This window comes from Anolis sagrei, chromosome 1, assembly GCF_037176765.1.
Source record: "Anolis sagrei isolate rAnoSag1 chromosome 1, rAnoSag1.mat, whole genome shotgun sequence".
Classification (NCBI taxonomy): domain Eukaryota; kingdom Metazoa; phylum Chordata; class Lepidosauria; order Squamata; family Dactyloidae; genus Anolis; species Anolis sagrei.
This window is the reverse complement of record NC_090021.1, coordinates 50,736,127-50,750,940: the sequence shown is the minus strand read 5'-3', so window position 1 is coordinate 50,750,940 and position 14,814 is coordinate 50,736,127. Positions and strand designations below refer to the sequence as shown.

Genomic DNA, 14,814 nt, shown 5'->3' with positions numbered 1-14,814 from the left:
GACATCTTTCAGTGAGTGGCAATTAAACAGTGGAAGCAAGCATTTGTGTCAAGGCACCAAAAATCTATCTGTTCAGGAAACCTGTTTGAACCTGATGTTTCAGCCAATGTGGAGAGGTGTAGAAGAGTCATAAATGCTGTTAACTAGAAGTAAGTCCCAATGAGTGGAAACTTGGTCCGGGCTATAGGCTTTTATTATGCAAAGCAGTTTAGAAAAAGTAGTACCATCTCAAGTATTTTCTTATTTTAAACCCTCTTACAGCCAGATAATGGATCCACTTTAAATCAGGTTTCTGCCTCCTGCAAAACTCTGGGGTTTGTAGTTTAGTGACGCCCAGGACTTGCCTGGCTGCGCAGTTTAAAGCCCCTCCCTAAACTACAAGCCCCAGAATTGTGCAGGAGGCAGAAACTGGATTTAAAGTGGATCCATGTTCCATGGGCAAATCTAGGCCCGCCAGGTGTTTTGGAGTTCTACTCCCACAATTCCTAACAGCCTACCGGAAGTTTGCCCATGCCTGCTGTACTGTGATGAAGTTATGCGCACAGAGCATGCACATCACATCCCTAAGTGTGAAGACAGGGAAACCCTGCCCTCTGCTGGCTTTTTTCTGAAAGACTACAACTCCCGGCCATAGTGCTGGGGGCTTCTGGGAAACTAAGTCCACCCAAGAATGATTGAAGTCCCAAGCGACGAGCGTAAGGACGGGGAAACTTTGCCATAAGCTGGCTTTTCTTCTAAAATACTACAACTTCCAGTTGTTTAATTGTTCAGTTGCTTCCGACTCTTTGTGACCTCATGGACCAGCCCTCACCAGAGCTACCTGTCGGCCATCACCACCCCCAGCTCCTTTAGAGTCAAGCCAGTCACTTCAAGGATACCATCCATCCATCTTGCCCTTGGTCGGCCCTTCTTCCTTTTTCCTTCTATTTTCCCCAGCATCATTGTCTTCGCTAAGCTTTCCTTTTTTCTCATGATGTGGCCAAAGTAATATCCTGCCCTCCAATGAGCAGCTGGGCTTTATTTCCTGAAGTATGGATTGGTTTGATCTTCTTGCAGTCCAAGGCACTCTCAGAATTTTCCTCCAGCATCATAGTTCATAAGCATCTATCTTCCTTTGCTCAGCCTTCCTTATGGTTCAGTTCTCACATCCATAGGTTACTATGGGGAAGACCACTGCTTTAACTATGAGGGCACATGAGAGAAGCCTCCCACAAGGATGGTAAAACATCAAACACATCCGGGCGTCCCCTGGGCAACGTCCTTGCAGACGGCCAATTTTCTAACACCAGAAGCGACTTGCAGTTTCTCAAGTCGCTCCTGACACGAAAAAAAACAAACAAACAAAAAACGATGCGGATCTTCGTTGCCAGTGTGAGGTCTCTACTCTTCACTATTTTATTGAGATTGGTCATTGCTCTCCTCCCAAGAAGTAAGCGTCTTCTGATTTCCTGGCCGCAGTCTGCGTCTGCAGTAATCTTTATGCCTAGAAATACAAAGTCTGTCACTGCCTCCAGGTTTTCTCCCTCTATTTGCTAGTTATCAATCAGTCTGGTTGCCATAATATTGGTTTTTTGATGTTTAACTGCAACCTAGCTTTTGCACTTTTTTCTTTAACTCCAAGAAGCTTTCTCAATTGGCCGTGGTGCTCGGAGTATGTGCATCAATTGTCAAGTGTAAGGATGGGGAAACTGCGGTGATAGTATCATAACTGGATCTGGAAGCTCCGAGAGTTACGGAGATGCCACAAAGGCAACTGTGAATAAGGGAAGAGAGGGGGCTGAGTGACAGTGGGGAAAGTGAAGGAAGGATAGAAAGGAGGGGACGCTTAGGGTAAGTAAGGGCAAGGTTTAGGGTTTGCGTTTGTTACTGTTAGGGTTGGGGTTACGGTTAGGGTACAGATTAGGGTTAGGGTTACAGTAAGGGTTAGGGTGTGGTTTATGGTTTGATTTGGGTTAGTGTAAAAGTTACGGCAGTGGTTCTCAACCTGTGGGTCCCCAGGTGTTTTGGCCTACAACTCCCAGAAATCCCTGCCAGTTTACCAGCTGTTACCTCTGAGGATGCTTGCCATAGATGCAGGCGAAACGTCAGGAGAGGATGCCTCTAGACCATGGCCATATAGCCCAGAAAAAACCTACAACCCAGTGATTCCGGCCATGAAAGCCTTCAACAATATCATACTATTACCGAAACTGCCCTCGGCAGGCTTTTTTTCTAAAAGACTACAACTCCCAGAAGCTTTCTCAATTGGCCGCAGCACTGAGGCCTTCTGGGAAATGAAGTCCATCCGAGACTGAGTGGTGGCCAAAGTGCCAAGCGTAAGAACGGGGAAACTCTGCTCTCTGCTGGCTATTTTTCCTAGAAGACTACAAGTCCCAGAAGATTTCTCAATTGGCCGTAGTGCTGGGGCCTTTTGGGAAATGAAGTCCATCTGAGACTTATATTTGTCGTGTCAGAGCAACCAGAACAAAGCAAACAAACAGACAATATACAAAACTTGTGAGTTTGGTAGTTGGTTAAATGTCCTTTGACCAGTATCTGGCCACTTGGAGTGCTTCCGGTGTTGCTGCAAGAAGGTCCTCCATTGTGCATGTGGCAGGGCTCAGGCTGCATTGCAGCAGGTGGTCAGTGGTTTGCTCTTCTCCACACTCGCATGTCGAGGATTCCACTTTGTAGCCCCATTTCTGAGGGTTGGCTCTCCATCCCGTGGTGCCAGAGCGCAGTCTGTTCAGTGCCTTCCAGGTCGCCCAGTCCTCTGTGTGCCCAGGAGGGAGTCTCTCATTTGGTATCAGCCATTGGTTGAGGTTCTGGGTTTGAGACTGCCACTTTTGGACTCTCGCTTGCTGAGGTGTTTCAGCGAGTGTCTCTGTAGATCAGTGGTTCTCAATCTGGGGTCCCCAGATGTTTTTGGCCTTCAACTCCCAGAAATCCTAACAGCTAGTAAACTGGCAAGGATTTTTGGGAGTTGTAGGCCAAAAACATCTGGGGACCCCTGGTTGAGAACCACTGCTGTAGATCTTAGAAAGCTATTTCTGAGACTGATTGGCGGCCAAAGCGCCAAGCGTAAGAACGGGGAAACTGCCCTCTGCCGGCTTTTTTTTTTCTAGAAGACTACAAGTCCCAGAAGATTTCTCAATTGGCCGTAGCGCTGGGGCCTTCTGGGAAATGAAGTCCATCTGAGACTGATTGGCGGGCAAAACGCCAATCGTAAGAACGGGGAAACGCTGCCCCCTACTGGGTTTTTACCTAAAAGACTACAACTCCCAGAAGCTTCCTCAATGGGCCGTGACGCAGGGTGCTTCTGGGAAATGAAGTCCACCTTTAGAACGATCAGTGCAAAGCGCCTCTTCTGGTTTAGAATGGTGTCAGTGAGCGGTGAGAAAGGAGAGCCAAGGCTGCGTAAGGCGGTGCCATTGGGCGGCATAGTGCTACGTATTGCGTCACTGGTATAGTGACGTCGTGCGCGCGCGGGCCCCTCACCTTCCCACTTGGCCGTTCAGCGGAAGAGGGGTTTTTGTTTGTTTTGTTTTCTTTGGCCGTGGCGAACCAGCTTCTTTCCGTCCGGCATTCCGTATCCGGCGTGATCGCGTCACTTCCCGCCGACGCCCGCTTCTCTCCCTCCCTGCCTGCCTGCCTTCCTTCCTTTCTTCCTCCCTCAGCCTCTCTCCCTCTCTCTCTCCCCCCTCCCCTTTCTTCCGGACCCGGATGCTGACTGGCGGCGGCTCTTCTGGGGACTGTCAGTGAGGGGCCTCTCTTCCTCCGCGATGGCGGCGGCGGCCGAAGCCGAGCCCGAGGCCGGCGGGGCGTCGTGTTCTTCCTCGGCGCCGGGCCCGGGCCCTTGCGAATGGCTGCTGCTCCGGGACGGCTGCTTGCGTTGCGACGCCGACGGGCTGTGCAGCCTGTGTTACCACCCGGCCCTCAACGCCATCCTGGCCGTGACCGCCCGCGGCGCCATCAAAGTCATCGACGGCACCTCAGGCGCGACGCTGCAGGCCTCGGCGCTCAACGGTGAGCGGGCGGCGAGGAAGGAGGCCGGATGAGGCCTACACCAAAGAGGAAAATATATATAATATGGTGGTGGGAGCGAGGCGAGGCGGAGAGGGCTTCAGGGAGGAGGACGCGTCGGTTTGTCGGCCGTTAAGCGCTAGGCCTAGGCGGGAAGGGGAGGAGATTTCCCTCCCTTCAGGGCTCTCCCTTTCGTCGCTTCTCCACCCACTCTTCCGAACAGCCTCGGCCGGCTTCGGTGCCCTTCTTTTCGGCTTCTTCGAAGAAGAAGCCGAAAAGAAGGGCGCCGAAGCCGGCCGAGGCTGTTCGGAAGAGTGGGAGGCGGAGTTGACAACACAACCTTTCTCCACCTGCCCCAAAGCACCCTCTTCCGTGTTTTCCTTCGCTTTCTCTTTCGACCCTTTCTGTCTCTCTAATTGGGAGGATTTTTTCATCCCCGAAGGCGGAAGTGTCAGGAGGAGAGGCTTTGGGAGATGCACTCTCTCCTACACCTGTGTGTATGTGTGTGCGTGCTTGTCAGTCTCTTTGGGGACCCTTCCACACAGCCTTATATCTCAGAATATTAAGGCAGAAAATCCCACATTATCTGAATGTGAACTCAGATAACCCAGTTCAAAGCAGATATTGTGCGATTTTCTGCCTTCATATTCTGGGATATTGGGCTCTTGGAAAGGTGGCCCTGGCCAGAGCTTCCTGCTCTGTATATGTGGCAATCCTATAGGTAAGAATTGTACCTCCTCAGTGTCTAGGGTGTGTGCTGATACAGGTGGAATGTCCCTTCTCCTAAATAATAATGAGGATGATGATTTTTTTTATCGTGTCAGGAGCAACTAGACATTTGTATTACATTTTTAACAAAACAAACAGACAAAACATAAAGTTTGCAAGCTTGGTAGTTGATTAAATGTCCTTTGACCAGTATCTGGCCACTTGGAGTGCCTCTGGTGTTGCTGATGATGATGATGATGAGAGATCCAATTCAACAGCCAGCAGAGTGTCTGCTGTGGACTCATCTTGTTGCGTTTCAAATAATATTAATAATGTGGTCCCAGTGGTAATCGGCACACTGGGTGCAGTACCTAAAGACCTTGGCAGGCACTTAAACACAATCGACGCTGACAAAATTACCATCTGCCAACTAAAGAAGGCCACCTTATTGGGATCTGCACGCATTATTCACCGATACATCACACAGTCCTAGACACTTGAGAAGTGTCCGATGTGTGATCCAATTCAACAGCCAGCAGAGTGTCTTCTTTGGACTCGTTATGTTTCAAATAATAATAATAATAATAATAATTTATATTCCGCTCTATCTCCCCAGAGGAACTCAGGGTGGATTCCAAACATTCAATGCCCAAACACAACAATACATCCATAGTAATGAAATTTGGCAACCCAACATACAAAAACAAATTATGACTTAACTAAACTTAAATAAAAACGCAGACTGTTATATCAGACATAAGACAAAACTTCAACATCGAACATAAGCATCAATATCCCAGTTCCTTGGGGTTAAGTAGATTGATCATTGCTCAATATATCTGTTGAGCTGGTGGGACAAACAGGGCACAGATACGGATGGTAGCTATTAATCAGAAGTATAATAGTAGTATTACCAACTACTCTTCTTCGTAAGGCAGTGAGCAAAGGTTCATCTGTTCCTTGAAGGTAGGAAGGGAGGGGCCATTTTTAACTCCTTAGGAAGGGAGTTCCAGAGGTGGGGGCAGCCATGGAGAAGGCGCTTTCTCTCGTTCCCACCAACCTCATTTTGGATGGGGGGTGGGACCAAGAGAGGGCCTTCTCTGATAACCACAGTGTCTGAGTTGGTGGGAGATGCAGTAGATAAATGAATAAATAGCTACTAAAGGCTTTGGATCTGCTATTGTTATTTTTATTTATAAGCCCACCTTTCTCCCCTTAGAGCAATGGTTCCCAACCTTTTTTTTGGCCAGAGACCACTTTGACCAGGGACCACGCTCTATCATTGGTACCAAAAGGGTTACGAATCCGTTTTTGGTCAGCTTTAGATTCGGTTTGGTTATGTGGGGTGCTGATTCAGAAAATTGCATTGGAGAGACCACATCAGCTCAAGTTTCTGATACAGAACATATGCCATCCAGTAGTTGCCATCTACTCGCCCACAGAAAACCATATTTCATAATCTAGAGGTGATGTGGTCTATCCAAGGGGGTGGGGCAGGACTGGTCAGCGACAGGGAAGGAGTGGCAGGCAGCGCGAAATGAATGGAAATAAAATAAATGATATGAATGAAATAAGTAAATAAATAAAGAGGAAGGAGGCTCGCGGACCAAATTTCCGTTCTCGCTGCCCACAGGTTAAGAACTACTGTCTTAGGGACTTGAGGTGACTAACAACCCCGCGATGTAATACCAAATAAAAATAAATAAAAATAAGTAGTTTTGGAAAGCAGGCACTAGCCAGAGTTAACTGATACATATACACACATATACATAGGGCCCCATGTTGGCACAGTGGGTTAAACCGCTGAGCTGCTGAACTTGCTGACAAAAAGGTTGGTGGTTTGAATCTGAGGAGTGGAGTGAGTGAGCTCCTGCTGTTAGCCCCAGCTTCTGCCAACCTCACAGTCCGAAACCATGCGAATATGAGTAGATCAATAGGTACCACTTCTGCAGGATGGTAATGGCGATCCACGTAGTCATGCTGGCACATGACCTTGAAGGTGTCTGTGGCTTAGAAATGGAGATAAGCACCATCCCCCAGAGTCGGACACAAAACTAGACTTAATGTCAGGGGAAACCTTTACCTTTTTTTACACACATATACATACACATATACACAATTTTTGTTAAAGACAAATTTTGTAGATGAGGCTATTGTGCCTCACCTATATTTTAGGGTGCATGCTGACGAGGGGCCCCATCTACCCTCCCCTATAGTGCAGATTGAAACTGCATAATGTGGTCAATGTAGACAAGAGCATTCTAAACATGTTGTGTTGGTGACACACTTTGTAGACAGGCATCATTTCATGACACAATAATTCAGTTTTACTAGCAAAAGTGAGATTAAACCAACCCATTATGAGAGAGACGGACACATACATTAATTGTAATGATGAAATGTATTGGAACACAAAAGAAATGCTTGGAAACCTTTCATTTACTATATATATTTAAAATATCTATGAATGTATTGCTTATTTCAGAGGCAGCTGACACTAACGTGTCATGACAGGCATTTTGGAAAGTTTTAATCTAGACATAATGCTTCTTAGGGAGAAGAGACTATTATTATCAAAGTTCTCAGTCCTAGGGGTTCTGGGCCTCATAAAACTAGAAAATCCAAAATGCTTCAGGAGACAGCCACAGGATTTAAAATGGGATGCATATATACCTACTCTTTAAAGTATAGTGTGATATTGTGGTATGTGAGTTTCTGCACTGACTCCATTGTATGGCAGTGTTGGTGAGGTCACAGGTTGAATCCAAAATGCTTGGGACTAAAAGTTTGGGATTTGGGATACCAGCATTTACATATATGTTTGTATCATGGAGATGGAGCTGAAGTCTAAACACAGAATTTATTGAAGTTTTAAAATGGTCTCTCAGTCTGGATCTACATTGCCATGTAATCCAGTTTCAGAATGCAGATTAACTGTTTTGAACTGGGTTACTTGAGTTCACACTGTTGTATAAACCAGTTCAATGCAGTTAATCTGCATTCAGAACCTGGATTGTATGGCAGTGTAGATGGGGCCTAAGTAAACAAGAACTCTTCGGCAACTGGGAAAATATGGAAAGAAATATTTTCAATAAAATGTAAATAAAACAATTTTACAGAAATTTGTTTCACTAGGTCCAGGTTGTCTTAATTTTCTTTTAATCACTATATTTCAATATTAATATCAAATCAGTAGAGTTTATTATATGATATGGGCTATAGTATTATTAGTTAGGCCTATTTTTCATAGTAACTCTCATGCAACCCGAAGCTATATTAATCCAGCACCTGCCAATTCCTATGGATACCAGTTAACTGAGAGTCTGCTGTATATACCTCTTATACACAGGGACAATTTTAATAATTTTGTGCACAAAACAAAAGTTTGTATGCATTCAATTATCAGAAAGCAAAGATGTCACTCTCTCAGCCACCCATGTGAACAGTTTCAGATTTTGGTGTATTCTGGATGAAGGATGCTCAACCTGTAATAAAACATTTCAACATAATAATTAAGTAATTTAGTGAATATTAAATGTGGTTAGTGTTTTCCTATGAATAGTTTTGTTTAAAGTAAAGCTGCTACACTGTTTTGCCTCTGCTACCTTAACTGATACGGTGAAATCAAAATTTTAACATTCCAAAAACACTGCTTTGAATTGAAGTTGAATAAATCAGTATGTAAGATGCTGAAAACAGGTATAGAAAATGAAACCATTATGCAACAACATACATTACTTGTCATGACATTTTCAATATTTTTATTTTCTATGTAAAAAAATAATAAAATGTTTTGCTGAGTTCACTATATCAGTTCACTTTTAGAAACAATGTGGTCCTATGGATTTGCTTCAAAAAACAATATAGCTTGAATACTGAAATTCAAAAGAAAGCCGTGTGTGAAGTTTGCTGTTTTCTGATTCTTGTTTGTAACCAGAGAAAATGCTATTTTTTCTTATAGATTCATCTGGGTTATTAATTTGCCAGCATAGTTTATTGTTGATTTTACGCCTTAAGTACGCTGAGAGGTGACAAAGTAAGGGGGGAGGGGGCTGAAATGAAGTAAATAAATAAATAATTGTGAATGAATGTTTACAGAATAATTTATTGTTACTAAAATTTTATGGAGAAATACATAGAAAATAAACAAATAGAAAAAAGCAACTGCGAGATTTAAAACAAACTCCTGTGGTGTATCAAAAACTAAAAAAAAAACTAACACATTTAACGCTGGTTATGGCTCAGCCTTTTGGAACTTTTTTTACAGTGGCTTTTTTTTGCAACCAATATGGTTGTCTATGAAGAGAAAATAATTAAACAAACACACATAGACCCTTTTATCCATGGATTCAATATTCAGTTTCACTTAGCCATTCTCCAAAGTATATTTTCCCAAATGTTTGTGAGCCTCTGTAAGTCCTGTTCTGTGGTATGTTTCCAGCCCAGCTTTAGTCAAAATATAAAGTTCACTGTTATGCATAGTTTCAAGTATCTACAGGTAGTCTTGGAACAGATCCCTAGCAGATATGGGAGTGCAGTAATTTCAGTTTTGACAAAAAATAGAGATTTTAAATAATAATAATAATAATAATAATAATAATAATACGTTTTAATTATAACAGGACCTTTATTTCTATTTTGGGATAGGAAATTAATAGCCAAATAGGTTCAAAGAAGGTAGTATCTATACAAGATGTAGTTCTCAGTTAATATAAGAAGAATATTGAAAATTTTGCAATGCTGTGAATTATTATGGAAAATATGCAGGGCATTAAAAATAAACTACCTTTATGAGTTAATGTTGTTCTAAACTTTATATGCATGTTCTGGTTATGTTTCATGCATTCTTGGCAGTCAGTTCTTGCAACATTTTAAAATATCATTTGTGCTTGAGTTCATCTTCAAGATTGCACTTTATATTTCTTTCTGGTCCCTCTGACTTTATTGGAACTTCATTGTAAATGGTTATATCCTGATCCTAGCGAATATACAGTGGAAGTGAAGAACAGATTTGAAGGACTAGATTTAGTAAACAGAGTCCCAGAAGAACTATGGACAGAAGTCCGCGACATTGTTCAGGAGGCAGCAACAAAGTACGTTCCAAAGAAAAAGAAAACCAAGAAGGCAAAATGGTTGTCTGCTGAGACACTGGAAATAGCCCAAGAAAGGAGGAAAGCAAAAGGAAACAGTGAAAAGGGGAGATATGCCCAGTTAAATGCGCAATTCCAGAGGTTAGCCAGAAGAGATAAGGAACTATTTTTAAATAAGCAATGCATGGAAGTGGAAGAAGACAACAGAATAGGAAGGACAAGAGACCTCTTCCAGAAAATTAGAAACATTGGAGGTAAATTTCAGGCAAAAATTGGTATGATAAGAAACAAAGATGGCAGGGACCTAACAGAAGCTGAAGAGATCAAGAGAAGGTGGCGAGACTATACAGAAGATCTGTATAGGAAGGATAACAATATCGAGGATAGCTTTGACGGTGTGGTGAATGAATTAGAACCAGACATCCTGAGGAGTGAGGTTGAATGGGCCTTAAGAAGCATTGCTAACAACAAGGCAGCAGGAGATGATGGGATCCCAGCTGAACTGTTTAAAATCTTAAAAGATGATGCTGTCAAGGTGATGCATGCCATTTGCCAGCAAATATGGAAAACACAAGAATGGCCATCAGACTGGAAAAAATCAACTTATATCCCCATACCAAAAAAGGGAAATGCGAAAGACTGCTCCAACTTCCGTACAGTGGCCCTTATTTCTCATGCCAGTAAGGTAATGCTCAAGATCCTGCAAGGAAGACTCCAGCAATACATGGAGCGAGAGTTGCCAGATGTTCAAGCTGGGTTTAGAAAAGGCAGAGGAACGAGAGACCAGATTGCCAATATCCGCTGGATAATGGAGAAAGGCAGGGAGTTTCAGAAAAACATCTACTTCTGCTTCATTGACTATTCTAAAGCCTTTGACTGTGTGGATCATAATAAATTGTGGCAAGTTCTTGGTGGGATGGGCATCCCAAGCCACCTTGTCTCTCTCCTGAGGAATCTGTACAAGGACCAAGTAGCAACAGTCAGAACTGACCACGGAACAACAGACTGGTTCAAGATTGGGAAAGGCGTACGGCAAGGCTGCATACTCTCACCCAACCTTTTTAACTTGTATGCAGAACACATCATGCGATGTGCGGGGCTGGATGAATGCAAAGCTGGGGTGAAAATTGCTGGAAGAAACATTAACAACCTCAGATATGCAGATGACACCACTCTGATGGCCGAAAGCGAGGAGGAGCTGAGGAGCCTTCTAATCAAGGTGAAAGAAGAAAGCGCAAAAGCCGGGTTGCAGCTAAACGTCAAAAAAACCAAGATTATGGCAACAAGAATGATTGACAACTGGAAAATAGAGGGAGAAACCGTGGAGGCCGTGACAGACTTTGTATTTCTAGGTGCAAAGATTACTGCAGATGCAGACTGTAGCCAGGAAATCAGAAGACGCTTTCTTCTTGGGAGGAGAGCAATGTCCAGTCTCGATAAAATAGTGAAGAGTAGAGACATCAGACTGGCAACCAAGATCCGCCTAGTCAAAGCCATGGTATTCCCTGTAGTAACCTACGGATGTGAGAGCTGGACCTTAGGGAAGGCTGAGCGAAGGAAGATCGATGCTTTTGAGCTGTGGTGTTGGAGGAAAGTGCTGAGAGTGCCTTGGACTGCGAGAAGATCCAACCAGTCCATCCTCCAGGAAATAAAGCCCGACTGCTCACTGGAGGGAAAGATACTAGAGACAAAGTTGAAGTACTTTGGCCACATCATGAGGAGACAGGAAAGCCTAGAGAAGACAATAATGCTGGGGAAAGTGGAAGGCAAAAGGAAGAGGGGCCGACCAAGGGCAAGATGGATGGATGGCATCCTTGAAGTGACTGGACTGACCTTGAGGGAGCTGGGGGTGGTAACGGCCGACAGGGAGCTCTGGCGTAGGCTGGTCCATGAGGTCACGAAGAGTCGGAGACGACTGAACGAATGAACAACAAATATCCTGATGTATATAGTACTCTTATTCTAATAACTGTAGCTTTTGTATTTCCATTAGCTGTCGATTTTGTTATTCCATATCCATGTTGTTACCTTTAAACTGAATTAACCGCAAATCAAAGAGTAATAAGTTAGCCTCAGTTTTGTTTTCTTATATGATAACATTATTAGCTTTCAGAATTCATCCAGATCTAAGGTGCTAGAAGTGATGAGTGTGGTGAGATATGATTTGGTCAATACTGTTGATGTTAGGAAAGTACTTGAGAAAAACAGAAAAAGCATGAATCATTTCTTGTGAAAGTGCCTAGAATTTAAGTCATAAATAGAAAGGAAGCACTATTAGATCACACTCCTCTGACTGTTCTTTCCTGCTATCTTATTCTGTTCACATGAACTTGACTTTGTAGGCAAAACTATTGTACTCCTGGAGTGATGTTGCTGTCTTTCCCTTAATTTCTATTGCGCTTTGTATATTTTCCTGGTATTGGAATGGTTATAGCCTTGCTTAATAATTGTTAACCTAAATTATACTAGCTATTTCAACTGAGCAGTTATGTGCCTGATACTGCCAAGAGTCAAAAGAAGAAATTAAATGAAAGGGGGACCTTTCAGTTTAGAAAATTTGACATTTATAATATATAACAGTAGTTTTCTCTGATTTATCTTTAAAGGAATCCGTTATATATACTTCAGCTGGATTTGATTGCTTTTTCCCAGCACAGCTAAGTCGTAGTGCTGTAATTTATACTGTTATGCATATGTTGACAGCATAAACTAAACTGCTCTGTGTGTGTGTGGGGGGGGGGGGGGTCTTCTGGCTCTCCAGGTTGCAGTTACATTTCTGAATAGGGCAAAGTAAGCTTCAATTCGAAAACAGTAAAAAGACCATGGGTGTGACCAAACATATGCATGTTCTATGGTGCATGAGAGCAAAGGGCACTTTTGCCTCCAGTTATTACAAGAATGAAATGCTATCTAATGTGTACACAAATATTGTTTGTTTGGACATCTACGTTGAGTAAATGTAATCCCTGACATGTGACAGTAAAGGCATCTCTTTTTGAAATATATTAATTTGGAATAATCCAATCTTATAAGAATATGTTGATAACATTTTGTCATGTTCTAGTAATACTTTGAGCATTGTATTGTCGAAGGCTTTCATGGCTGGAATCACTCAGTTCTTGTGGGTTTTTTCGGGCTATATGGCCATGTTCTAGAGGCATTTCTCCTGACGTTTCACCTGCATCTATGGCAAGCATCCTCAGAGGTGAGGTCTGCTGGAGCTGGGAAAAAAAGGGGTTTATATATCTGTGGAATGACCAGGGTGAGACAAAGGGCTTTTGTAAGTTGGGCTAGGTGTGAATCTTTCAACTGACCACCTTGATAAGCGAAAAAACCCATAAGAACTTACTTTGAGCATTTTTGAAAGCATATTAGACTTGGGTCTAGGATGCTAAGACTGAAATCTGTGTATCTTCTCCCTACTGTAATGTTTTGTTGGTGCCTTTCTTTTGTTTCTTAGTTGTCTGTTCTGGGGTTAGAAATTTCTGTTCAGAGAACCAAATTTGGCTGATATGATTTTAGTCATACAGGCATATTGAAATATGAAATAAACTGTGAAATTACTGATCTATGAAGAAAAATACATTTAACCCAAATGAGATCCTCCTCGGGAATTTTCTTCTCATTCTGCATGCTATAAGCTAGTTCCTACTCAAGGATCATCTGCAGAGGTCATTTCTCCATGATATCAGTTAAGAAGTTGCCAGGGATCGATATTTTATTTATTTCGTATCAAAAGCATTGCATAAATTGGTATAAACTGATACAAATAGAAGGAGTGCAGATGGCTAAATAGCTTTTGACCAGAAACGGGCAACAGCAACGGTATTGTCTGTAGCCTCCAACAATTCTTCCTCTGTACATGAAGCAGAGCATAGTGGACAAGCATACAGATGCAGAGTCATCTGTTCTGCTCCACAATCACACAAGGTGTGGGATTATTTTAGATCGATACTGGTATCCAAACAGAAAAAGCATTCCTGCCAGTGATCTGTTCCCTCTCTTTAATCACAGTTTGCCAAATTTCTGCCTGTTGATTCAAAGGTGGTTCCCAACCTTTGGTCCTTCAGTTGTTTTGGATTTCAATTCCCAGAAATCCTGGCCAGCCTGCCAGCTGTTAGGAATTGTGAGAGCTGAAGTCCAAAACACCTAGAGGACCAAAGGTTGGACATAACTGGACAACATCTGGAGAGGTATCTAAGTTCCACTGCTGTTCTGGAAAATTTCAATGGCTTTTGGTAATATGAACCACTATATTGGTGCTAAATTTTGGTTTGTGTTGTGTTAGATTTCTTGCACTCCTTCATACAGTCATCCTTTTTTTCTTGAATGGAGACAGATGGTAGTTTCAATTCTTTTCTTCCGCTGGATTTGTTTGTGGCACTCCATAATGGTTGCTTTGCCACCTCTGCTGATACATGTTTGAGGCTGGTGGTTTAAATCTTCCAGAAATTTGAAAAGAGTAAATCAGTTATTAGTATAATGATTGCACAAAGCTTCATGGCTTCAACCCAATTGTTAGTTAAACACAGTGAAGTAAGTATTGAATATTGATTGGATTCTTGTAAGTTTTTCAGGCTGTATGGGTCATGTTCCAGAAACATTCTCTCCTGACATTTCGCCTGCATCTATGGCAGGCAACCTCGGAGATTGTGAGGTCTGTTGGAAACTAGGAAAATTTGGTTTATATATCTGTGGAATGTCCAGGGTGGGAGAAAGAACTTCCACATACCACTACCTGTCTGTTGGTGGTAGTGGTAGGTGTGAATGTTTCAATTGGCCACCTTGATTAGCATTTAATTGATAATGCTGCATTTGATAGTTCCTGTGTAGACTTGTCCAAAGCTGCATGGTATACGGTAGACTCATGCAGAGGTGAGAGGATCCCTCTTGTTTTTTGCTGATGAAGGAAACATGACCTACAAACTGTTTACAGACCCACTAAGAATACCCAACAAATGCTACTTTCAGCAAAGGACAAGAGGGATCCTCTCACCTCTGCATGAGTCTACCG

General features: G+C 42.9%; 1 protein-coding gene across 6 annotated transcripts in view; it reads left to right on the top strand.

The window, feature by feature from the left end:
* The first annotated feature begins 3,577 nt into the window (after nucleotides 1–3,577).
* The window catches only part of BIRC6 (baculoviral IAP repeat containing 6), a 183,971-nt gene continuing 172,734 nt past the window's right edge, over nucleotides 3,578–14,814 (top strand). For all 6 annotated transcript variants that reach the window (XM_060753997.2, XM_060753996.2, XM_060753998.2 and 3 more), the window contains exon 1: nucleotides 3,578–4,005. In XM_060753997.2, the coding sequence (XP_060609980.2) occupies nucleotides 3,762–4,005 (244 nt within the window). In that variant the 5' untranslated portion in view covers nucleotides 3,578–3,761. The remainder of the gene's footprint in view (nucleotides 4,006–14,814) is intronic.